This window comes from Crinia signifera, chromosome 6 (genome assembly GCF_055691185.1).
Source record: "Crinia signifera chromosome 6, ASM5569118v1, whole genome shotgun sequence".
Classification (NCBI taxonomy): Eukaryota; Metazoa; Chordata; class Amphibia; order Anura; family Myobatrachidae; genus Crinia; species Crinia signifera.
The window spans coordinates 282,084,471-282,111,303 of record NC_139222.1 but is presented as its reverse complement, the minus strand read 5'-3'; the positions used below and the strand labels follow the sequence as shown (position 1 = coordinate 282,111,303).

The window sequence follows — 26,833 nt, the reverse complement described above, 5'->3', positions numbered from 1 at the left end:
AAGACCCTGATTTCGAATCATCATCATTTGTATACATGGCGCTAGGACCTTGCCCAGCTTTTTACAGTAGTTGCATTCCCCACGATATTCCATAGGCCATGAAAGTCAATGATATGCCAAGAAAACAGCGCTGGATTATTCTACTGCACAGCATGTATATTTTACACTTCATTATATGATCTACAGAGATGACACGAGATATTTCATTAGTTGATTTTATTACAAATGTAAAGAACACAAATCAATGTACAGTGAGCGATGGTACAGAACGGTGGTTTAAGAAACCGAAAAGTCACAAATTATTAGTGTAAGTGAAAGGACAAAATAAACAGGTCCCTAAAAAAAATAAATTCCGTATAACATAACCGGGTCCTATAAATTATTTCAAAATAACCCAACAGGGTCCTATATATTATTTCCATATAAATATACCCAGTTCCTACAAATTATTTCCAGAGAAGATTAAAAGAATTGTGCCAGACTGTCCTAACTCAATAACGTAGAGAAGTGAGAATATTTAACCTCCGGGGTGACCAGTGTTAGGCCCATGTCTGCAGCATGGAGGTTATAAGCAGATTCAAACAGAAAAGGAATTGAATGGTTATCAAATAAGGCGTTATCCCTAATAAACGTATAATTTACATTTAAGCAATGAGATCAGTTGCTCCGGTGAAAATCGAATGTCTGCAAAGTAACAATAGAAATGTTAATATAATCCAGCAACTGGCAGGAAGGTGAATAGGACCATGTTGCGATTATACATAAAGTATATTCTGCTGGGAAACTTTGAAAAGCCAGTTGCTAAAATGAAACGCGCAAGATAAGTGCAAATCATGCAGATGAACGGCTTCTGTATATCCGTAATAATTTATCGATTTTTTTCCCCTCCCTCCCCACGTACGGTATCCATAGGAATGGCAAATGCCACAAAGCAGAGTCATTGTTTAATCAAAGAGCCTTAATTAGTAAACTTTTGACTGACTACTACAGCTGACAAATGACTCATTATTTCCTTATCAGTAACCGGAGAGCTCCTATACACAGCCCAGGCTCCAGATGCCAGGCTGACAAGCTAATTCATAGCTGATTTATGCTGGAAGAGAAAACTTCCAATTAGCAACTTTTTTTAGTCGGCTTTCCAGATGCCAGTTTCTTTATTTAAAAAAAAAAATCAATAACTATTCCAATTGCACACCTATATAAATTCTACTCTAATTTGTCAGACAAGCTAATTAATCATGGGGTATGGATGCCATGCAAGAGAAGCATCAACTTTTACAGAGGAACCCAAATGTGGACATTTAAAAAAAAAAAAGTTCACAGAAAAAAAACAAAACAGTTTTGCAACTGTATTAGAGAAACGGCCAGTTGCTACAGTATCGGTTTCCCTGTTCCACCGAACAACTGGAGATCGTTAATGGGAAGAGATAATAAAATAAACATTACAATTAATATTCAGAAAAAACTAAACAGAACACAGATGAGGTTACAGTCAGGGGTGGTACATTTTCCATGCACACTCTTTAATTTCCATCTGGACCTACCAGATTGTACGTATCAAATTTTAGGCATAATTTTGCAGCTGAAAACCAGTGCAGTACCTCTTTCCTGCCTTGGGTGTCACTCTCTGCGCTGATGCTTCTATCACACTCTGGCCTGTATCTCCGTGCTGAGATACAAACTGGTGTGTGCTATAGGAGGAATGGCCTCAATAAATTTTGTATTTTTAAATGTTGCAAATTGCGTGACTCACAAGGTTTTCCAAGCCCCCTAATTTATTCATCCCCTGCAACCACCAATATATATGTCTAGTGTGAGTGTGTCACCAAAACACTGCAATCTGTTGGCAGCAAGTGAAAATACATCTCTCTCTCACACATTAGCTACCTTGCTAGCTTTCGAAGCATTTGCTTTGAGCGTGCTTACTAGTTATCCATATCACCTACAAAAACTAGATCCCTACGTGGGCACGGTAGGTGATTGCTGGGGAGGGGGGGTGGTTTGAGTATTGGCATTGGGGAACATGGGTTCCTGCCAAGTGCATAGTATACAGTATTGCTTTCTGTAACTTGTTACGCAGAATCCAGAGAACACAGAAACCAACTCACCTCCTGCTGTAAAAAGTTCCTAAAAAAAAAAAAACTAACGTACATTTTTAATACAAAATATTAATCCAGACACAACAATTAGCGCATTCGTCAACTGATCAAAATAAAGTTTCTTGCATAAAAAGTAAAACAGGCTGCAAGTCATTTCAAGTATTAGAATCTATTAAAGCATTTTGCAGTTAATCATAGGTTAACGTCACATAAAACACTAGTACTGCACATGATGTGTTAATTGCTGTTAGCTGATTGGCTACACAAATGTCTTATTGCCTCATCCTCGCTGCCGACCTACTTTGTAACCAACTGGCCGCGCCGTGCTAGAGGTTACGGACTAGGTATCAATCATTACACAGAGGGAGTCTTGATTAACAGCTACTACTTTGTATTCCAGAGATTGTGCTTCGGACGTTCATAGGTAAAAATCGGTGAGGAACAGAGACTCCCCTCCATTCTTATCGCATTTAAAAAAAAAATATGAAAAACTTTCTGCTGGTGGACCGAGGATTTTATCAGGGCGCAGCAAAGAGATTAGACTGTAAGCTCAACGGCACAGGAGAAGATACAGTATACCGCTTAATTCATGATCAAATGTACAGGCAAGATATCAACTACATTTTTACATGTACTGTACTGTGGTATGTCTGCAGGTGGGAAATCCTGGCGAGGTGCCAGCCGTGCATACCATGGCATAATGTCTAACGTAATTATATCCTGCCCAGTCATTAGTAGATATCCCAATCAGTTTTCCATCACTCACATACTTGGCATTCCTGTGGTAATAAATCCCTTACCATCACTGTCTAGACTTTCATAGCCCCTAAATGGTTAAGGTGCTAAACTTTCCTAGAACAATGCCCAAAATGTCTAATAAGAATTTGTCCCTGAAATCACCTGTTGAAGGTTTAGAAACACACTGCAGAAACCACCTGACCAATGTTTGTTTGTTTTGATGGCTACAGGTGTTTCCAAGCAGAGTCAATCCTCAAAATATTGTCAAATAGCATTGGCTGTGTATTTGTGAGTGTTTAGCAGCCAATTTCAGGTGGAAATCTTATTCTAAAGGAGAAGTTTATTGCAAAGTCCACTCATACTGTGGACTTCTATACTCAGGTGTGATGTATATTAAATGCAACAAGAAAACACATCGGTGTGAACAAACTAACACATAATCGGGAATAGTGAGAACCCCTAGATGCTACGTTTAACAACAACAATTATTACTACATAAAAACAACAACAAAAAAATACAACTCTGTGCTCACATGCTATTAACTACCATTAAGATTTACATTGTAGCCCTTTGACTCCTATCCCACTTTAGCAGTTAGGAGACAGAAGTAAATTAGTACCAACAGTTCTCTTACCCATATTTACAAAGGGAACTGCAATTAATAAACTCTAATTAACCTATTGTATAAACCCCATCCTATTACCCCCATTTACATTCTAGAATTATCTAGTGGTTTCTTTCAGCCAGTGCAGGATTTCATGGTACAAAGTCCAATTAGGAGTTAACTGAACAGTAGATGAAGGCTCTTGTGCGCTTTAATACACATGACGTCTTTTTGTCTAGACGCCGTTTTAGATCTGAAAATTACAGTGGTCAGTGGACACAGAAACTCTGCCTCACTATCTGTGCTCTAGCAGAACATGCCTTAAATCCAGGTGTAAAAAGTACACATTGCGAGCAAGAGATATTTTGTGGGCTCGGCCAACATAAAAGGAGAACGCAGCTTAATAATAAGTGATGTCGCCGAAATTAGCCAGGACACTGTTCTATGAAATATACAATACGAGAACTATGTTACATGATTCTCAAGAGCATTATTGTGGGGGAAATAAAAATATGGCTGATTTACGTTGGAGAGCCATTAGTTTGGAGGAACATTGTATGTGAAAATCTGCAAGCATAATGGTTCGGCCCACGCAGTCGCAGCCTCAATGTAGGCGACAGGTGCGAATTAAGTGCCTGAAATATAGGCCCTCGCTACATAAATCAAACCTGCCTACCGCCTACAGGTACAAACAAGTAAAAGCTTTTACAATCGAGCAGATCCGTACTGAGAGCTTGGTACATTCATGTGCATGGGTGATGTTAATGCAGATTACCAGCTGCATCTGCAAACCATACACTGGGACTTTGCAGTTGCACCTAAAACAAGTCAAGTAGAGAAAAATAATTTTGATTTCTCATCTGCCAGTTTGAGTGTCTACAAATAGTCATTATTTAGCAATTAGCTTATGGATCGGGTCACCAGAAAGGACTTTTTCCTTTACACTAATAAAAAATAAAATGGGCTAGGTGCATTTGATGGTCACAGTAGAGGGGTGCTGGAAGCTCAGGTTGGCATGAAGCAGGCACTTGTCTGTTGGTGCATAATTTCCCAGCAGCAACACCAGCCATGGTGTAACACGGCCAGGTCTAGCAGTAACGGGTGGTAGAGGTCATGATTGCAGTATCGGGCGGTTAGAGGTCACATTCACAGGAGCAGGCGAGGTCACGTTTACAGTACCATGAAACGGACGATGAACTCCAGCAGTTTGTGTCGGTTAGTCTGAGGTAGGAAAGTGCTGCTCAAGTCCAAAAGGGTATTCTTGTTTTTTTCACAAACTTGAAAAACCTTTAGAGAGAGAGAGATAAAGATAAAACATTGGTTTGTAATTCTGGGTTGTTGGAAAACCAACTAATTCTATGACACACATGTTGCGATAATAATTGCAATACAAAAACAAATCCACCTGAAGTTAATCCCTATTGGCTGTGCATTAGGTTATCATCCTCCCACTTGGCGTTGCGGACAGGATGCTGCTCACCATTATTGATATAGAGAGGAATGATCAGCCTCGTAAGCGGCAAAGAGAATTTTGAACATAGATTCCGGTAAAAATGTTGTTCAGCAAAAATCAGATGAAAGATTTTACAAAATGAGAAATGTTCAGTCTTCATTCTTGCTGCCCTTGGATATGGCACAGGTATGTTCAACTCTCCAAATGGAATCACCTATAGCCAGGCAGCAAATTTGTATTTGTATCAAATGACAAACCACAACCCTGATGAAAGTTTCAAAAAGGAGATGATCGTTGGATATGTGAGCTGCTATTATGGCTAAATGTGTGGGTCTGCGTACATTATACATACAAGAATGGAGCACTCCATATACCAGTCTACGAGTGATACATTTTATGATGCTCATTGGAATAAAGTTAGAAAAACTTTAGATTGGTTTTGTTCAGACTTACTAGGTCTGTTTGTAATATGAAGGGGTAAAATGGGGATCTTCAATTGTGGGAAGACTCCTGGAGCAGAGAATAAAGAGGATCACAAGAAGGAATAAGTATGCTTTAAAAAAAAAAAAAAAAAAAAAAAAAAGCTAATGAGAATGCCGGGATGATTGTAGTATGATATTTCAGGATAGCACTGCATCCGATTGAGGTATAGGAGTTGTCCTAATACACCGTTACTGCAGTTGCGCCAACCATCCTCAGTAGAATGGAACCACAATGATTCCATGCTTCTGGGCTTGTTCTAAATGTAAATTTTTTTTTTCTGGGACGTGTGTAGTAGACAATGTAGGATGCAACAAAATCCCTTTCGAGACTCAGATAAGGGTCAACTATCATATTAATCAGTGCAATCTCTCAAACATTATAAAGTGCCATCGCGCAGAGGGAAAAGTTCTAATATGTTTCATATATAGATCGCGTTGGAGCAGGAACCATTAGAACATTTGGCACACCTAGCTCACATCAGGTGGTTTGCCACCTGGTAAAACATCTATGTTGCACTGCAGACAGTGCTTTCTTTTCAGTTCACGCCACTGCACAGTGCTAAATCCTCGGCTACGACAAAGCAATTACCCAGGAGTTTGCTTAATTTACTGTTGAAATGGTCAGAATTACGTTCTCCATACTCTCAACGCCTGATTGGACAGTAGACTAATCAGATGTCCTTCTTTGCAAGGACAGATTTAAACTTCCCTGCCTGACAATACTGCCCCCTAATGGTGTCATGGACCATAAGTCCGATCTGCAGGTCAACGGTGGAAGTCACCGAGCAGGGGGATCAGTCACATCTAAAGGCTACGTGTGGAGGGAACAGGGAGAAAGGCTGGCAGAAGAAACCCTACCTAAACTTCCATTGGAGCCTAGTTCTAAAAAAACAAACAAACAAAAAAACCTGTTTCCCTTTAAAATAAGTGGGATAAAGGAGAAGTTTAGAGAATTAAATAAATCCAGAAGACTATAAATTGGTGCCTGTTCAGAAGAACATTTTGTGTATTCTGTGTGACCCTTACGCAGGCTGTGATCTCTTCTTTCTGTCCTCTTTGTACTACGGCCCGGCCCTCCGGTACCACCTGGAGCTCTCCGCTGCAATTCATCTCAGCTCACCTGCGCCGTTTGCACCATCAAACAACCTCATTAATCTTGTAACATTCTTAGGAGGCCAGGAACCCAGGAAAAGCAAGTTTCATCAATTTTACATATAAGATAAAACCACGGCACTGGCATTTAAAAGACCGCTACAATGAGATTAAAGCACCACTGCAGCCCACGCGGGGACTCTACAGAAACCCCACTGTGATCCGTTAGATCCCTGGAGCATCCCTGGGGAAGCTTCTTCCTTTCTTTAGGCAGAATGACTCTTTCCTATACCGTCTGGCGCCCCCCTTCATGTCTCATTCTTGCCCGTATTACATGTCCGCTCACCAGGGATCAGAAGCGACTGTTTTTCTTTCTGCCATTAGATGAAAATAACACGGCAGAGCAGTTTTCCTCGCGGCTTCAGAAACTCTGGCAGACAGTGATCCTGGGGGCAACTCTGTTCAAAGGAATTGGATTTACAAAGAACAGACCTGAAGCATGGAAAGGTCGGACTCAGCGGCTACAAATGGGCAGGAGGATAATTCTCGGAGAAGAAAGTCAGAGTTCCATTATGTGAAGCCGGCTTTACTCTCAACGCCAACGAGGGGTTATTCACAGGCAGAGAAGCACCTCTGTATGCGGCTTCCTAATGCTACATGAATAATCGTAACCACTGGGATGGTCTCTGTATAAGAAGACTGCATGATCCCCCAGACGTCAAGAAACCGGAAGCAGCACATGGGTAAACAAGTCAAGTGAGGAATATTGGCTACTTACCCCAATGTCTATAAAGGTCTTCACTGCGTTTCTTGCCAGACACAAGGTGGCGCTCTCAGCTGCAGAAAGAACACATAGAACACTCATCATTACGGTCAGTGCTGCGATGCTGTTTACTGTATGTTCAAACGGCCCCCAACCTCTCACCCCCCCCCCCCCCTTATTCCTCACTGGGAGGGACAAATATACAGTCAGCACCTTTCTTGCATTCATTTGCAAATTATTGGTTTTTCAGCCGCCTTCTGGGGGAATAAATAAGCAGACGTGTAAATTGTATCTAAAATCATTACCGCAGACTTGTCCTCACCCACTGGGGAAATAAAGATGTCCGAGCCCCCACCCACCCAACATCTAATAGCCAGAGCGCTTATTCCCGCCTCACGCTCAATCCCGCTACACAACAGGTAACACGGATACAGGGAAGCCGCTAGTATGAAACCTAATTTTTTTTCGAAACATATAGGATCATATAAACACAAGATGGCAAACATTTCCCATCATGCTTCAGAAATGAAGCATGATGGGAAACATTCTAGACAAGCCAGTCTTACTGTACAAGAAGAGCGTACACAGTTGGGCACAACTCCAGGGCGGGGGGTCAGAGGGGTAATAGAGGGTGGAAGTGGGTTACTAGCTGCGAAAGCCCCAATCTCCTGTGGAACAAAAAGTCTGTTTCCTTGCATACTGTAGACCAAAGATTTCCCCACACCCTATCTGTCAGTTAGCCGTAACTCTGGGGTGATCAGGAAACCTTTGTTTTAAGGGGCGATAAAAGCGACTGTTAAAATATGCAGTTCAGTTCGTTACTCAGACACAGATGTACTACAATGCTTAGAAAAATGACGAAGTGGAGAGCGATAAAGTACCAGCCTAACCAGCTCCTAACTGTCACTTTTCAGGTACTTACTCTCTCCCCACTATATCCAGCCCAATCTTAGTAGAAGTGAGTCTAGTGTTGGATTGTTGGTGCCCTTTGTCAGGGAATAGAACCTGAAGATTCCTAGAACATCTCTATTGCAGCCGGGGAACCACTTAAAAAGGCTGCAATGCCCCCAGTGCAATGCAACATTAATGCAACGCCCACACATATCTGTACTACAGACAATTACAGCACCACAACAGTGTGTAATGGACCCTAAGGAAGCATGTCCGCAAGTTCACACCAGGACCTTTTATAAATAATGGAAGGACACATGTTGGACCTAAAGCAGCAGGAAAACAAAAACCTGACATGTTACAGATGTATATCAATATAAAGGCAGCCCTAAGTGCTATCTGCTAATCTGTTCAGCCGGCCCGGCGAGCGTGCTGCAACACTGCCCTCTAGTGTTCTCTTCTAATACTACACCCACACAAAGCAAGGTAAACAACTGGCTGCAAAGCTGTTTATTGCAGAGGATAGGCTGGGAATGGCTTGTGGGCAAAGCTGGCAGCGCTCACCCGTAGGATTAAGCAGTGGGCTGATCGGAGATAATTGCCGTGCCTGGTGGCAGAGGTGCTTAGTGGAACAATACGCTGGCTGTCTACAGATGTTATAAATCAACTTGGATGATCATCATTGCACTGAAAAAAGGATGAGAACCTCAGCTGCCTGGTAGCATTTATAACTGGCCAGGGGACTTGGCAGTGGGCATCCAAGCACATGGTCATTCAAGTCTACCCTGTAGCTGGCGAGCACCACAGGCAGCTGCACTAAATATGACCATGCCGCCAGGGGTACGGGGGTCAGACCAAACAGGCCAGTGCTGGACATGCGCACGTCCGAGATGGGACGAACCGTATCCAATTATTACATAGATTCTCTTAATAATGAATAACGAGGTAGAACAGTTCCCGTCGGTAATCAAACAAAATCCCATTGCTAGCGAGGGAAACGGAATGCAGACTAACGGACTTATGCCAAGCTAATGTTCACCCTAAACCCGCTGCAACCTTAGGCACGGCAACTCCCTGCGATCTGCTGCCTACTGCGGAATGTGCATCTATAAATCAGTGTGGTATAAACTACGGGAGATAAATAATAGCAGTTTAGAACAACAAGAGAACAGGTTTTGCTATTTTAAAATTATTGCATAATTTGAGTCACAGCACCTCCTAGTGGTCAGCAGGAAAATCGCTTATTACAGGAAAAAAAAAAAGGAAAACCAAGCTCCTTATTATTAACAGTTTCATATTTCTTTTGCGCTTTTCAATTGATAAAACAAACTGGGTCAAGGTAGGGATGGCCAATGCCGCTAGTGATATTGATGGTTGCCGGACTTTGCACTTTGTGATGTAGGACCATTGGCCATTGATTGTTTTATCCATCGATGACCATCCCTTTTATTTGACTGACTGGCCTGTGAGCCAATCAAAAGATGGGGATGGGGCTTTAAGGGTGTCAGGGTCAGAGTTTTGGGTAAAAAAAAAAAAAACAGTGCAAATCATCAACGGTCGTTGTCCACCCCTGGATCGAGGTAGGAGGGTCCTGCTCGCAGGCTTACAGTCTACAGGGAAATAGGCATTGGCACACGGGATAGGTATAGGCATAATGGTCCATCAGATTACAGAGCATTTTGAGGGGCTGTATGATATGGTCACCCCAGGGCCAGCTCTACCATTAGGCAGCTGTCTAGGGGTTCCAGATATTTAAAAGAAAACCACCTGCGTCTGGTGTAACCTAGGCCGGAGAAACGCGCCAGCAGCGCTGTAATAGACAGGGAACGATGGAGCGGGCAGAAGAACAAGGTAATAACACTCACAATACACCGCGACGTTCCTCTCTGTCCTGGCCAGCAGGTATTTGTGCAGACTCTGGGTGAAGTCCTTCTGTGACACTGGACCGGTGAAATTGTGGATGAATGAGGCAGCGGAGCTGTATGCCTCCAGGGTAGGGCCCAGAAGCCTCTGCAGGAAAGCGATGACGTCCTGGTGCTCTTGCGATGGACTCACCTGCACGGCACAGGCCGGTATTAGTGATTCAGTAACGGAGAACTCATCACACACTAGGTAAATGCAGCATTAGTAGGAGAACCTCTCCGAGGTTCTGGCCCAAACAGTCATGGCTCCGCTATCCACATGATAAAGCCAGACTTACGCTGCTCCCAACTGGGAAATTGGGATACTGCAGGCCCCTAACATGCATTATATACATTCGATTTCATAGGGTGTAATAGGGGACATTTCTAAAACTGGTTTGTGGAGGGGCAAATAGGGGGAGGAGCCAGTTACACACATTATGATTTTAAGTGCCGGCTCCCCTAATCACCCATCTATACCCCATTGTATCAGTCTCCAGCGCCCCCTATGGACGAAGGAGAAATGTTACATCCAAGCGGATTAGACCCCCATGCTATGGCAAAATAAATGTAGTATCGGAAGCTCAGGGGCCAAAAAGCTCAGAAATTCAGCTTCTGGATCATGGTCTGAAAACTGCCCGGGTTCTAGAAACATTATGGAGGAGACACCTGGATTCCTCTAGAAGTTGTGGGATGAATTCTGTACTTTAGGGCCGCACTTGTGATTTTTCATACAGTGTATGTATATGTGGCTAACATAGGACTTACTGTGGCCTACTCATTTGCAGCATACATGGCAGAAAGTAGATGGCAATGAGGATCCCAGCCTTCGCATATGTTTGCCATGGTAGTGCCAACAGAATTGGGAATGGTCGAGAGCTTGACGTACGCATAGATCTGGTGGTTTCAGTTGGACCACTTGCACCAAGGGCGGGGCTGGTGGGCTCAGGTGGATCACACGCACCAAGGGCGGGGCTGGTGGGCTCAGAGGGATCACATGCACCAAGGGCGGGGCTGGTGGCCTCAGATGGATCACACGCACCAAGGGCGGGGCTGGTGGCCTCAGATGGATCACACGCACCAAGGGCGGGGCTGGTGGCCTCAGATGGATCACACGCACCAAGGGCGGGGCTGGTGGCCTCAGATGGATCACACGCACCAAGGGCGGGGCTGGTGGATCACATGCACCAAGGGCGGGGCTGGTGGATCACATGCACCAAGGGCGGGGCTGGTGGATCACATGCACCAAGGGCGGGGCTGGTGGCCTCAGATGGATCACAGGCTCCAAGGGCGGGGCTGGTGGATTCAGATGGATCACATGCACCAAGGGCGGGGCTGGTGGATTCAGGTGGATCACATGCACCAAGGGCGGGGCTGGTGGCCTCAGGTGGATCACATGCACCAAGGGCGGGGCTGGTGGCCTCAGGTGGATCACATGCACCAAGGGCGGGGCTGGTGGCCTCAGGTGGATCACATGCACCAAGGGCGGGGCTGGTGGCCTCAGATGGATCACATGCACCAAGGGCGGGGCTGGTGGCCTCAGATGGATCACATGCACCAAGGGCGGGGCTGGTGGCCTCAGATGGATCACATGCACCAAGGGCGGGGCTGGTGGCCTCAGAGGGATCACATGCACCAAGGGCGGGGCTGGTGGCCTCAGAGGGATCACATGCACCAAGGGCGGGGCTGGTGGCCTCAGAGGGATCACATGCACCAAGGGCGGGGCTGCAGCAAATACGCCTTGATAGTAATGGAAACTACCCTCACAAGTGGAGGAGATCTAGAGGCAGGGCATGCATGAACCCGTCCAACTCTAAATGCAGGTGGAAACTTCAAGCACAAAATGCGGTAACTTCGCATGACCTCTGAATAAGACCCTTATTAGACAGGTGTCCTTGTACCTTCAGGTAGCGATCTCTCTGCTCCTCTCCAAAATCACTGTCTTCATCCTCCTCCTCACTTCTCCATCGCACGTGGTCTAGGACCTTGTTGTCCCACGTGGGCTCTGCAAGGTTTGGGCTCCCGTCCTCCTGATCATCCTACAAGAGACAAGCGAGGAAGATAAAGAGTTAGTTCCTATGAAGTGTGGAGAGCGTGCAAGGGGCAGCAAGAAGCTTGTCAGGTCAGAGACCACCAGCAGTGCATGGTGGGAACGACATGGCTGTGAAAGCTGGAGCGGAAATCGTATAAGTCGCCTTTAGCTTCACAAACTTTCCCAGGTGGTTTGTTAATTATTAAATGGCCCCTAATAAACATGTCTCAGTGGTTACTGGTGTGTGATGCTGGTTATTGCATCACCACTTCCATGCTCTCTGATAGGGGGAGAGTAAGAAAGTACCAACCAATCAGCGCCTGTCATCTTTCAACCACAACCTGTAAAACTACAGTTAGAAGTGGATTGGTCGGTTCTTTGGGCCATCTTCCAATCAGATCCTACCTGTCATTTTTCAAACATAGCCTGTAGCATGGCAGTTAGCAGCTGATTGGCTGGTGGTTTATCACTCTCCATTCTATCACTTTTCAAGCTTAGTACAACTGGCCCTATGTCTCTCTAAAGCGATATATGTCTCCCTCACAGAGAATGATCACACGAGTGAGACTGACACGACAGCTCTGGGGAGGAGACCGCGAGCTTACGAGGCTGGGACACGGTGGCTCTGGGGAGGAGACGGCGGCTCTGGGGAGGAGACGGCGGCTCTGGGGAGGAGACGGCGGCTCTGGGGAGGAGACGGCGGCTCTGGGGAGGAGACGGCGGCTCTGGGGAGGAGACGGCGGCTCTGGGGAGGAGACGGCGGCTCTGGGGAGGAGACGGCGGCTCTGGGGAGGAGACGGCGGCTCTGGGGAGGAGACGGCGGGCTTATGAGGCTTGGACATGACCGCGGGCTGACGAGGCTGGGACAAGAACAATGGCAGTCTACTGAACGGTGACCTCTGCAAGTGGATAAAAGTAAATGTCTTTATAGGGAGTATATAAACCTTCTATAAAACACTATTACACAGCGACAGGCTCCCATAACACAATTTCCTATCTGCAGAAGAATAAAATGATCACACCCACTAATTACTGGGAACAGAGAGAAGCCAAAGTCATGAAACGCAGTCATCTAGATTGGGTTATAGGAGGCATGGCGCCACAGTGCTAATATCCTATACGGTAATTACCTCGGCCACCACGAGGATCCTGTAGGACACCATCCGCTGGACCGCCTCGTGACACACCTGATAGAACATCTTACACGGCTAGAAGACAAAAATCACAAACAGGGAAAAGTCAGCAACGGGCAGCGCCAGTAATCCGGAAACTTCCAGAACCTTTCATTTCACATGATCACACAATGGTTCTGTATATGGGGTTACACACTAAGAGGACGATTCAGAACCGCTCACAGAGCAGTGAGAATTTGGCCCCTCTGTCGATAGCGGGGACCGGCCCATAGGCGCTAATGCACATGTACAGACCCCCCCCCCCCCCCCGGTGAGAGCGCCTTTGGTGAAAATTTCATTTGACGGGTCACTCGCTGCCCGATTGAAAGGCAGAGGGGCGTTCCGAGGTGGACACCCGGCGTTTCATGGGTGGGCCCACAAAAACGGTGGGGTGGGCCCCAGGGAACGCAGGCGCTCCCCTGCCTACCACATGACATCAACTCCTGCCTTCAATTTGCAGAACACCGTGCAGCTGAAAAGTCCAAATAAGAAGAAAGGACACAGACATAACACGTTCAAACAATGGGTGTGTATGTGATCAGCCCCCCAACGTTCCCACCTTACCAGAGCGATCATTCCCTCATTAGCGAGGAGGTAACACAAGGTAGCAGAGGTGCGGAGAAGTCTCTCCTGGCTGACTGTCGAGTCAGTGGTCCCATCGGTTCTCCTCCTGCTCAGTTCCACTTGAAGCGCACAGGCTGAAACACACCAGACAACAGTATTAACCCCCCATCACCGGTGTGTATGAAGATAAACTCCAACCATAGCATGTACACCTTATCTGGTAGGTGGCGTTCACCAGGTTAGGATGGAAAATCAGATCTACCTCAAAGAGGTTTGGTAACGATCTGCAACCTGCAGGTCCTGCTCCGCTTTCCTCCCTAACACACCTGCCTCATTCACCCTCACAACGGAGACGTTGTCGCCCCAGGAGAAGTAGAAGCAGACGGGGATGGGGCATAATCTCTGAAACAAGCCACCTGAACAGGTGAGAAGAGAAGAGTCAACGGACTCCTGGGGCCTGTACGAGGACGTGATGGTTCGGAGGAGACACCAGTGCACCATACGGTGGATAGACAACTAGTAAGGACAAAATCTAGAAGGTTTTCCTTTATCTTCTATCTTTTTGTCCTTTACCAGATTCAAAATGATCTGCCACCTACATCCAGTGGAAATATCCATTCTGTTGGCTCAACCGAAATATGCCAAAATGCATTAATGTGAAAATCCACCGAACCCCTACTTCATAAACCTCGTTACCCCATGCACGGTATGATCATAGGAGTCTCACCAACAATGGCCTCCGTGATGTAGACATGGAGGACCCCATTGCTGTAGAAGTTCAGCTCAAACACGCCCGGGATGTTGGTGTTGGGAGCGATGAAGAACTCATTGCTGGAGCCGGTATGAGTGATGTTCACAGAGTTTCCTAGTAAGTGTATGGCGTGCATGACCACATCCTCGCAGCTTCCAGAAAAGCCCAGGTCAAAGTCCCGAGCCAGGACCTCCTCCTTCATGGAGAAGAAGTCTTCCACCAGCAGGGAGAGGCTCACGCCCTGTAGGTAGAAGGAAACATGGAGTGTGGTTGTCAAGAGGTCTCTATTGGTTAAAACTCCAAATACTATTGCAGCTCTAGACAAGAGGTAAGGATGGACAATCATCTGGACTCACCTTCCGATACCGATACAACAGGAGGCAGGCCACAATGTGAGTGGACATCACGGCACAGCACTGATCCGCAGCTAGAGGTAGAACAGAAGCATGGGAATAACTATACATGTCCTGAACTGGCCTACATAGACAGTAAATAGGTCAACATGAAAAAGTTTTTCACTTTCTTCTTTTGTGTGTCAATTTTTACATGGACCCCCATTAAAGCGTACCCACACATGGCCAAATTGTAGACCAAGTTGATGGTAAATTATGAAAAAGTCCACAAAATTAAAACTATGAAAAACTTCAACCTTTTCAAGTTTCTGCCTTTAGACCCAGTCGACCTTTTGATTTTCTATCGACACTGTAGACCTGTCAATCGGAATCACTTCCTGGGGCGGGATTACAATGAAGATATCATTTCATGCAGAAGAGGCAGGCCGGCATCACCATCTATGGGATTGGCACGACATCAACTGCCGGCCAATCTGCTTTTAACTGCTGTGTTACAGGCGGTGTTTGAAAAAATGACCATTGGCACCTGGTTGGTACTTTATCTCTCTACCAGTCTTAATACATAGATCCCTTAGGAGGCCTATTAAATAAAGAGTTCTAGTCTTTTAACCCTTCAATAGCAATCACAACCGGTGCGCCAGCCAATCAACACCTAACTCATTTTTCAAACACCTGACCTAGGATCCGATTGGTTGAAGCCACATTTAAGATTAGAAACAAGTGATATCATCATTCATTAAATAGGTCCCTAAAAATCTTTGCAACAGATAAAAGGGTATATGTACTAAGTCTTACAGAAAGTTTTAAAGCATACTTGCCTACCCTCCCAGAATGGCCAGGAGGCTCCCAAAAAATCGAGTCCCCCTCCCGAAGGTGGGCAAGTCTCCCGCAAGCTCCCGTAGCTGCTGAAACAATTCTTGAATTTGCGGGTCCACGTGGAGGGGGCAGAACTAAAATGACTCAAATCACACCATTTCGTGTCATTTTAGCCACGCCCACTCTCAGCAAATCGCAGAATCTGTGATGATTGCGGGCGTGGCTTTATTATCCCCGCACCCCGACGTGCAGCATTGGGCCTGCTGTCCGGGCATCTCCAGGAGAGTCAATTTTAAAAGTCGGTAAGTAGGTTTTATAGTGTAGAGAGAAACTACCAAGCAATCAGCTGACTTCATTTTTCAAACATGGCAGTTAGGAGCTGGTTGGCTGGTACTTTATCTCTCTGCAAGATTTAGTACATCTCCCCCAAAGTGTAGGATAGAATATTCTAATGGTTCTTGTGCTAAATATCAGAAGTGACAGGAAGAATTATTTAAGAACCATAAACCTCTTAGATCCGTACCGTTATTAAAGTGCCAAATGGCCAAACCCATTTCTAGGTGTAGGTCCCTTGCCGATCTTTGGAGCTGTATGGAAAATCAAAAACTTGCGCCATGTTTATTAACATAAACCCCAATGGTGCCTCATGCCTCACTGAGGTCACTAGTTGGTATTGATTGGCTGCATCTTATATAATCACAGGTGCAAAGAAGGTATCCGCCCACCCGCGTGTATATCAGAACATGCGGAGAATTTGGTGATGCTTTAGAGACATCGAAAAATGAATCTACTTACTAAACAGCACGTGATTCGCCAAGTTTGCGATGATCTGCCTTCTGATTGGACTGTCCATCCTCAGGTCAGCATTAGCAATTGGTCCGTTCTCAGTCACAGAATCACTGGGTCTAAATCCACAACGAGACCGCATCATACAAAGTAACAAAGTAACCTAAGTGTTACACTAGAAAACATCAGCCAACTATACAGATGCTCTTAAAACATAGATACATACTGTAGATGGGCCGGTAACATCACTGGGTCCTCCCCCAGCCAATCAGCAGCGGATTTCAGGGGAGCTCCCCTGCTGACTGGCTCTGGAAGGGCCAAACCCCCAGATCAGGGGAGGAGCCCCAAGTGTAAACAAACACTTGCGGCTGCGACACTATGAGGTCTGGGTAATGCGCTTTGTTGTTTTAACCCCTGGGATACCGACTATGGATTGAAGAGGATGTGATCTACGCCAGAGATCTTGGTAAGTAGAATTTCCTTCCACAGGTACCAGATAGGATTCTACTGGAGAAGAGGTTGGGCCTACGTTGGAATCGATGGGTGAGTATGTACAGTATGTATTAACATTTTATTTCTCTTATGGGTGGGTCTCATTTCACACTTGTTTTGTTGTAGAACTACAAGTACCAGCGGGACCTTTAATGCCCCACATTCTGGGACTTGTTCTATTTGACATTCGTATTTACTGGTGAATTTGTGTTCATATTCACCAGTACGAATGATAGTAAATTTGTCAATACGATCGAATATTCATTCGTATTTTTTTTATAAATTCTAAAAAATACGATTTGTATAAATTGCAACTTTAGCAAATTATTCAGTGTGTGAAATACATACATATTTCACATCAAATGGGTAAGAATACGACCATTCATACCCATTCGATTTTAGTAAATTTACACCTTTCTATTTTGGGTTCATGTAGAGAATAAAATTGACTGCTGATAAAAATTATGTCATCACATTGGAATGTAATGAAAGTATATATTAACTCTGATCCCTCCCACCCGTGCCGGTGATGTACAGGAAAGTGTGAGGGGGGACAGCAATAGAAAAAGGGAGGGAGGGAGGGAGGGAGGGTGGAGGAGAAAACAATTATGGGAAAGAGAGAAACGGGGTGACAGCGAAAGATGATGGTAAAGAGGATTGGGGTGGAGACGACAGCTGGAATAAATTAAAGCCAGGCAATGGCAATGGTAGACTAACATGAAATAATCATGGTCATACAGTACAAGAGAAAGCAGTTCTGATGAGCAGAGGTAGAGGGCGATGTTTGCCATAAAGTAACAATGTCCTTTTATTAATATGCTGGGAATGCCCAGTGGGGCCCCACCTGGATGAGGAGAGGATTGCAGGCAGCAGAGCTTGGTCCAAAGACAGGGGTGCAGGAGATGGCTTCTGCCTCTGGTTCTCCAAATACTCCTGCAAATACACGATGACATTACCTCAACTCTATAATAACCAGACACAGCAATTATAGAACAGCAGCTCTGGGATTCCTGGGATACAGGAAATACACAGCATTACTGAGGCAGCGTGGTTGCACAATGTTCAGCAGCGCTCCCTCACAGCTCTGGGGTTATGAGTTCGATGCTCACCAGGGCATTAACTGTGGGGAGTTTGTACATGCCCCCATGTAGGTAAGATTTCCACCAAAACAAGAAAGTGTATTGTAGGGTAACTGCGTGTGCCCAAGATGGCTGCCTCATACTCTGTGCATGTGTGACTGGGAGAAAGCTTATATACAAATAATGATTATACTGTGGCCTGTGTCCACCCTCCTGCAAATTTTACTAAAATGCTTTCCCCCCCTTCTGTGCTTCCCAGCACACATCTGTCTAGCATCAGCCATTGTTTTATACGGGTCTAATTCCTAAAGCCTTAGAGCAATAAAGCAGAGAGCACCATCCAATCAGCTCCTACAGTAACTGCAATGTTAACGGCCATTTATAAAATGACAGTTATGGGCTGGCTGGTCGTTTCTCTCTCTCCACTTTAGAACTCTCCAATGCTTAGGAAATGTGCTCCTATGTATGAAAAACAGATCTACTGCATCCTGCACAGTGGAATCCAGGGGTTAAAGTCTAATCCCAGGGTAACAAAGTACAGGAAGGAGAGAGGGGGCTCCAACTCCTTTCAGCCACCTATAAACTCACAAAAATAAAAAATAAATAGTTTCAAACACTTCTAAAGAGGAGGAACACATTGTACACGCCCCGTGCGTGCCGAAGCCTCCTTTTTCAGGAGTTGTAAAGCGATCTGTCCTAAATTCCTCCTTAAAGTGCAAGCCTGGCCATACAGGAGTTTGTGATCGATCCTTAGGTCATGGGTCATTAGGTCAAAATGTATTGGGTTGACCACTAAAGGTTAACATGGCTTAGGTGGACACATGTAAAAGGTCGACATGCCTAAGGTTGACATGGTTGGAAGATTGACAATGGCTAGGTCGAAAGTCAAAAGAGATCAGGCTGCAGCCTGGGGCCCTAGGACTATAGTGCGGCCCCACAGTGGAATCAGCCAATGAATGTCAGAGACCAAAGTTTAAATTAAAAAAACTCCTAAACCCACCAACTGCGCACATCTTGTTACCAGACCCCTCAAGGGGGAATCACCTGCAGTCCCTAAAGTCTCTGCCAGGCAGATTTGCCAATTAGACCATGTAACTTACTGCTAAAGCCTTTACCTGATGCACATGGAGTCATAGCGCCATCTAGGGGAACCAGAGGGTTACAGCAGTCATTTGTAGGGATTCAGTATGAAATCCCGACAGAGTCAAAATCCCGACATATAGAATGTGCAGGTGACAGTTCGACATGGGTTTTTACACAGTTTTTTTTACCCGAATGTCGACACATTCGACATGGACACAATTGGAGGTGAACCGCAGCCCCTCGCATTGCTCCCTTCGCTCGCGATGCTGCGCTCGGCACACTATTCTATTCTTCCACCACGCACTAGTGGATGGTAGGGCATGAAATACCGCCTGTCGGCACATGTCGGCTCAAAAAAACAGTGAAGAAACCATGTCGACCTCACGACCCAAAGTCATGTTGACAGTTTCACCTGTACATTCTATATGTCGGTATTTTGACCTTGTCGGGATTTTAAATGTCGGGATTTTGTCCCTGTCTGTATTTTGACTGCATCCCATCTGTAGAGTCTTCCACTGACAATGTTCTTGTCTGGGCAGATATAGTTGTGTGTATTGGGAGGAGAGGAGGTGTTACATGTGCCTTACCCGAGGGGGCCCAGAACACTTATCTGGGCCCTGCTGGAGGCACTAACCTATTGCCACAATCAGCACGGAATAACACACTGAGAAATGGTGGAAGAGGTTGTATATCCGCAATAAACTAATGTCAGCTGTACACTTCGCGTGTGTGTGTGTGTGTGTGTGTAAACCAGAGGCAGGGGGAGAAGCAGTGTGAAAGCAACTACTAATAACGACCGATTCTCCAGGTAACCTTAGGCATGACGGTATGTTGTCCGATTGTGGCAGGATAGTTCAATCTGATTATGTGGCAACACAGATAACAAACAATAACACAAACTCAAGTCCCAGGACTGGTATCAGGCTTTGCTGTTCTCTAGACAGACCTTCAATCTACCGAACCCCCCCCCCCCCCCCACAGATCCCAGCGCCATGGACCACTACCATAGGCTGCCTGATGGTAGAGCCAGCCCTGGGCCTATGTGAGGGGGAAAGGCGGTACACACACAACACTACCAGTGTGTCCTCCACCCAGGCTGTACTCACTTTCAGAGAGAAGGGCTGTGCAAAGTCCACGCGGACACAGCCGTAGTTCTTGCGCAGCATGGTGAACACCCCACAGGCGATGCTCCAGAGGCTCTCGTCTTTCTTGGGCTTTCCCTATAATAAAATAAAATAAAAACCTTGGTGACGGGTTACGGAGACGTTCCTGCCGGATGTATGTGATGGGGATCAACACGTCGTCACTGGCACCAGCACCTTCCGTTGCCTCAATGGTCGCATCTCTACTAGAGCTTAGGAGATGCCAGGGTGAGATGGGACCAGACACTGGACATATAGAGGAAGGGACACCAGCGGGACTGTGAGAGGACCTGGACAAGAGAGGGCAGACCAGGGCGACATCCAGGGACCACTCATAGGGAACAGAGGAGAGGGAGATGGATGCAGGGGCACAATGACTCCTGATTTGGAGATATTAAGTTAAAAAAAAAAAAAATATGTAGCTACGTCCAGAAGAAGATGGCCGATGGACAGCAGGGGACAGGGGTACCGAGAGTAAATATGGATATCAGTAGCCAGGAGGAGACGGCCGGCTGACAGCAGGGGGCAGGGGTACTGAGAGTAAATATGGATATCAGTAGCCAGGAGGAGACGGCCGGCTGACAGCAGGGGGCAGGGGTACTGAGAGTAAATATGGATATCAGTAGCCAGGAGGAGAGGGCCAGCTGACAGCAGGGGACAGGGGTACTGAGAGTAAATCTGGATATCAGTAGCCAGGAGGAGATGGCCGGCTGACAGCAGCTCCCATGGAAGGTCAGGGCTAATGGGAGTATTATATATAAGCTTATTGGGGGAAGAAGGTGGAGAGACGTATCAAGGACAAAAGCCTTTAGGGTTACCTACCATACCGTCATTAACCTATACAAAACAAGGAACACCCCCAATGTGCCCAGGTGCACCCCCAGAAGTGCATACAGATAATTGCACCCCAACAGATGCCTCTGTCATGGCTGCAATCCCACAAGTCCTTATGTACAATCAGGTCAACGTCCAAAAAGAGCAATATTGCAAAAAGCCATGTGCTATAAACACTATTATAGTCATAATTCTGTACACGGTCCTGAAGCAGTCTTGTCTATAGCCAAAGAAAGATTATTATTATTATTATTATTATTATTATTAGGCACATATGGGTCTCTCTGTCAGCGCACTTTGCTCTCCTTATGTGGTAACTCAGCAGCACCTTCCCCCCTCCCCTGCAGCACCTACCAGCTCAGCAGCGCCACCTCCTAGCGCCTGCCCGCTCAGCAGCGCCCCCATCCTTACTAGCAGCAGTAATCACAGCACTGCACTCACTGACCTCACACCTCGGGGCTGCGCACCCTGTTTTACCTACACTACCAGGCTAGAGTAAATACATAAAACTGATCAAAGCAAAATAAAGAAGTAAAGCTTCATAATCAAATACTGTACTCTGAAGGCGCAGCCACGTCAGGCATGTCTGCTCTGAGGTAAAATAAAGGGCAGATATGTACGTGAAATAATGGGAGTGTTTACACTTCACCAAATATGACCCAAATACAACCACCAGCTCTCACCCCTCCGCAACAGGCAGCTATATTAGGAGGAGCATCTTACCAAACAGAGTGATTGACAAGCCTGACAATCTGCAACAGGTTGGTCTATGGTGGACTCCTACACATGGCCATCTGCCTGAAAGGGAGTTTTTTCTTTTTTGGGGGAGGAGGAGCTTGAGCTGCCTGAAAGGGAGTCGGGGGCGGGGGCTTTAGCTGCCTGGAAAGGACTTTTTTCATTTTTTGGGGGATCGAGCTGCCTGAAAAGGGAGTTGGTGAGGGGGGAGTAGGAGGAGCTTTAGCTGCCTGAAAGGGAGTTTGGGAGGGGGGGGGGGCTTTAGCTGTCTGAACGGGAGTTGGGGGGGGTGGAGCTTCAGCTGCCTGAGAGGGAGGTACACTGTAAGTTAGTACTAAGAAGAATGATATTTTCAAACAGTTTCACCATTACGGAGGCTCATCTGTGTACAGTAGGTCACTATATTCTGCTTGATACTTAAAATACCGAGATAAAACCCTGAAAACATTCTGTGACTAAGCTGGGGACTTTGCAAGTAGTAGCAAATAATTGAGTGCTTGGAACAATGCGTCAGAGTCAGGCCCTGGAATCCTTCACGCAACGGTTTTTGCATTTTGCCTGGCTGATTTTGCAAAGGTTCCCCTGGAACGTAATGCAAGACTACAACCTTCATAGGCGAGATTTAGCCACGTGGCACTAAAGTCCCAATTCTCTGCACGGTCAGAAGCATGTTCCACTTTATTCTGATAAAGCCTGTTACTAGCTGGCTAGAACCCCAACATTGCATTCTCAGCTTCTTTTGCACTGGACTCATGCCCCATTTATCATGAACGCTGAGGGACAAGGGGCTCACCAGCTGCTCGCTGTTGTAGTGTCCTTCAATGATGCGGTCGTAGGAGATCCCCACCGGAATGATGAGGATATCCGGAATGGAGCTGCTGCAGAGGGTGTCTACAATGACGGAGAGCAGGCCCGCCCTGCCACAGGAGGTCTTCCCGCTCCGAGAGCGTGTCCCTTCCAGGAAGATCTCCAGGAACTGCTGCTGGCACAGGAGCTGCTCGATGTACTAGAAGAACCAGCAAGTGTTACATAGAGGGGAGAATTACCTGTGCCGAAGCATTAACTACCACGTCTGTTCTAGAAACTATGGGGGAAGTTTACACTGCTACGGCGTCCATGTCTACTTACACCAAAATTTGGGACCAAAAAAAAACATGAAAAACTAATGTCAACATTCCCATTGTTGATCTAATGCTTTTGTCGACCTTTTGACCCTGTCGACATATTTCATGTGTCAACCTTGAGTGACCCAAGTGTTGCAACAGTCAACTCTGGAGTATTAACTGCTCTGGAATTGTAAACAGGGGGACCCTGGTCCAGGGAGTAAGCCTCGTAGATACACCATAGAGTAGCTACATACCTCGTGGAGCAAGGACCGGTATAGGACGTCCTTCTTGCCATCGGAGGTCTCATCTAGTTTGCGCCGGATAAAAAATCCGCCCAGCAGGTGAATCAAAGTGCTGTCCATTAAGGAAACAAATGTGAGATCATTGCATATGTGCTGGAGATCTTTTTGAATCAGACTTAACTACAAATCTCCACAGTGAAAGATAAAGGGTCTGATGGAAAACCAGGTTCACGGAGCCTTTGTGGTTTATTACAAGAGGATGTTTTTGCCCGGAATTTAAAAAGGGCGATAATAATAAAAGTAAGACACAGCTAATAAAAGCATTGCCCTTTTAAATATTGGGCAACACAAGGGACCCTCCTAGTACGTTCCCAGAAGGAGACTAGATACCAACCTGAAAATGGGGATGTTGAGGTTGTTCCCCGCAGCGATGTGCGGAGCTTTGATATTGTGGCAGAACAGGACGAACGTGAGCAGCAGGTAGTCAATGTGGGACTTGTGGACAGGAAGGAAGACCAGAGGAGCTTTCATCTACAGACATAGAACATAGGTGTTATTAGCAGTGGCTGGGTCGTGGCCTCTCATGAACCACGGATAAACCACCCCAGACACGTACCTCAGTGGCTGCTTTCTTCACCATCTCCAGCTGGCCTTTGTGAATTTGAACGTTCCAGAAGAAACCATTGAAGAGCTTCAGGAGAACCCAACCCGTCAGTCTGCAGTATAAAATAACATTGGAAACATCTTACAGCCCCCGTCTACGAGCGCCTGACAAGCCACCCGGTCATGTGACAGCAGTAGCGGACCATTACACCCACGCTGCCATTCATATCTCCAGTGTTACGGAGTCAGCGAGGAATCATGTGCTGCAGTTTGGCAAAGCTTTTTCAGTTCACATTAGGAATAGTAAAAATGGGTCATAAATCTGCATCTAAATCAATGGCTAGAAGCCCGACTGCAATTAAAGATCATTAAGTATTTAAAAACATTCCACAAGCTGACCAATAGAGATCATAATCCGGCAATGTTTCGTTTTTACCCAATCAATAATACAAAAAAAAAAAAGCGCCATGGGATTTACTATGCGCCGCGCTGGTTTTCTTGTAACATGGACTATAAAAGAGCTTACAAAACCAGGAAGGGCCACACAACCCCCATCATACATGGAACGGAGGCCATGCAACTAATTGGAGTCAAACTGAGGTCTGCTGATTTCCGTGATAATTGCAGTTCGACAATACGATAGGACAATGATTGGTGGGTAAATAAGAGATACTGCAAAACCGCTCAACATCTCTACTGCTTCCTACCAGCATCCAGGCAGAATGATCCCGCCAGAGATGACGTTCCCAGTGGGACTATTCTATTGAAAGTCTATATATAGAGATTTGGGTCCATGGATCTCCTACCTGATCATTGCCGGGGAGATGCTGGCCACCATCTCCTGCAGAACTTTCTTGGCTTTTCTCCTGACCTTGTTGGTGGACTTTGGATCGGCGGTTCCTGTTGGGCTGCTCTCAGCGGCTACATCCTCAATGGCTTTCATTACCCTGCCATGAAGATAAATCACACTCACAACTCTGGAATCAAAATTGCAGGTCGGATTCTGACATGTACACACTTCGATTTGCTTTAGCTTTGATGTTAGATTCGAATTTCTATTAGTTCTGGCATTAGATCTTCCCATTCGAATTGGCATTAGATATCGATGTCGAATTCGATATACATTCATGGTACATTGTACACATTCGATGTACTGGATCGAACTCGATATTTCCTTGGCTGCACGGTAGATTTTTCTGTCCAATTTTGAGAAAACGGGAGCGCGCGTTGAATCGAATGCAGATCGAAAGTGTCCTAAAAACACTTGATGTGGATTCCATTTTGCTTCTATGACCGAAATCGAATCGAAAATAGCCAAGAATCGATGCATGTGTACACAGCTTTAGAGCAGGCCTGGCCAACCTAGCAAAACTACAAGTCCCAGCATGCTTTATAAACTGATTGTTGGGAGGATATGCTGGGAGTTGTGGTTTTAGGACAGCTGGAGAGTCACAGATCGGCCAGGCCTCACTTAGAGGAAGACACAGGCAAGTGGAGAATTTCAACGGAGAGTGTTCTACAGCAGAGGAGTTGGTTAGTGCAGGATGGGGTCAGGGGTGGATGAAGAGAAGAACGGGCCCAGGTATAGTCTACGTATGGGCGCCCAATCTCACCAGTGGGTCTCCTCAGGAGACTGACACTACGCCAAAGCTAAACAACAAAGTCAACGACCTCCAGGAAAATAACCCAGCACCACTCTTCTGCTGAAATCAGTAGATCTCCAGAAACATGGTCCTTATATGTTTATATTCATTGAGCTATCTGCCCTACATAGAAAGTTAAATCATTCTAACTACAGTATGGGGGTTATTCAGACCTGACCTGAAATTTGCAGAGCTCTGTGATCAGATAGCCCTATGTGAAGCTCACCTTGTACTTTGTGAAAAAATGACCAGCATAGCAGTTGAGCAGATCTATGTAGTGTGTGGCTGCAGGGATTGGATGTGTGGTTGCACACTACATGGTTCTGCTCAATTGCAATGCTGCCTATTTTTATTTTATTTGTTTTTCAAAGCACAGGTAACTTCTTATAGTTAAAATTATCAGTTTTTATTTAGGATCAAATAATTCAATGTAGTAGGGTGTGTGACTGGAATGCTAACAGGTCATGGGTTTGAAACCGGAGTATGGCAGTATATCGATTTGTGTTATTTACTAAAAAAAAGTAATTGAATAACAAAGAGCTCTGCAACCCCAATGCTGCACCCAATCGGTGGAATAACCCATCCAGTATTTTCCATCACCAGCAACTTTGTAGTCAGTTTATTACGTGAAATAGAGGCACATTGCCACATGTCTCACTGGCTACACCCCATGGCTTAATGTCCTTTTCAGAGACTACATATTGGTGCTCCCACTTTTTGGCTCCACTACCTGTATATGTTTATGTTGGACCTCGCTCCTATTGGCACACAAATGGCCAACAACAGCATTATGAATGATTAACACAATATTCCCTTTCCCCCCGTAGGCGGCTCCGATGTCCTGACCTGCTCTGGTTCAGAACGGTCTCTGCCATGTTACTGCAAAACATGCTCTTGTTGACATCCCGTTCCTGCACGAAGAGAACATAACAGAGGCGACGAGCCAGCCAGCCGCGGTGCCTGCAACAGAGAACAGTGAACCGGTGAGGCGTGGACCAACAACGGTATACAGCAAAACATCTCACCCCACAGTAACCCACTAATACAGAGCCACTAGTGGTGCATTATATTATTACTGGTGGACCCTGCACCTGTCACAACCCATTCAGTTCCTCTCTGTCTGGAATGTCACGCTGCGCTCTGGTGCTTCTTGCACACACTGGCCTGCATCTCAGTTACTGAGTTACAGAGCAGAGAGCGATACCCCAGGCAGAGGGAGGAACTGTGTGTGACGGGTGCAGAGGCTAGAATGAACACTACTATTATTTCATTAACATTTCAGACGATAAAAAAAATTGTCGCTGCAAACAAAAACCTTACATGTACCCAGAAACAACTTACAGTACATAAACAACAGACCTCAGATTCCCAGTACA

At 45.8% G+C, this 26,833-nt stretch overlaps 1 protein-coding gene across 5 annotated transcripts in view; it reads right to left on the bottom strand.

Moving 5' to 3' along the window:
* Positions 1–201: 201 nt before the first annotated feature.
* GPAM (glycerol-3-phosphate acyltransferase, mitochondrial) overlaps positions 202–26,833 on the bottom strand; it is a 55,609-nt gene continuing 28,977 nt past the window's right edge. For all 5 annotated transcript variants that reach the window (XM_083149831.1, XM_083149829.1, XM_083149828.1 and 2 more), the window contains 17 exons: positions 26,304–26,417; positions 24,621–24,761; positions 23,828–23,927; positions 23,606–23,742; positions 23,224–23,323; positions 22,657–22,869; positions 20,259–20,372; positions 17,835–17,923; positions 16,508–16,617; positions 14,900–14,970; positions 14,520–14,784; positions 13,793–13,926; positions 13,187–13,264; positions 11,926–12,063; positions 9,989–10,178; positions 7,248–7,306; positions 202–4,729 (listed from right to left, as the gene is read on the bottom strand). In XM_083149831.1, coding sequence (XP_083005957.1) covers positions 4,613–4,729; positions 7,248–7,306; positions 9,989–10,178; positions 11,926–12,063; positions 13,187–13,264; positions 13,793–13,926; positions 14,520–14,784; positions 14,900–14,970; positions 16,508–16,617; positions 17,835–17,923; positions 20,259–20,372; positions 22,657–22,869; positions 23,224–23,323; positions 23,606–23,742; positions 23,828–23,927; positions 24,621–24,761; positions 26,304–26,417 — 2,170 coding nt within the window. In that variant the 3' untranslated portion in view covers positions 202–4,612. The remainder of the gene's footprint in view (positions 4,730–7,247; positions 7,307–9,988; positions 10,179–11,925; positions 12,064–13,186; positions 13,265–13,792; positions 13,927–14,519; positions 14,785–14,899; positions 14,971–16,507; positions 16,618–17,834; positions 17,924–20,258; positions 20,373–22,656; positions 22,870–23,223; positions 23,324–23,605; positions 23,743–23,827; positions 23,928–24,620; positions 24,762–26,303; positions 26,418–26,833) is intronic.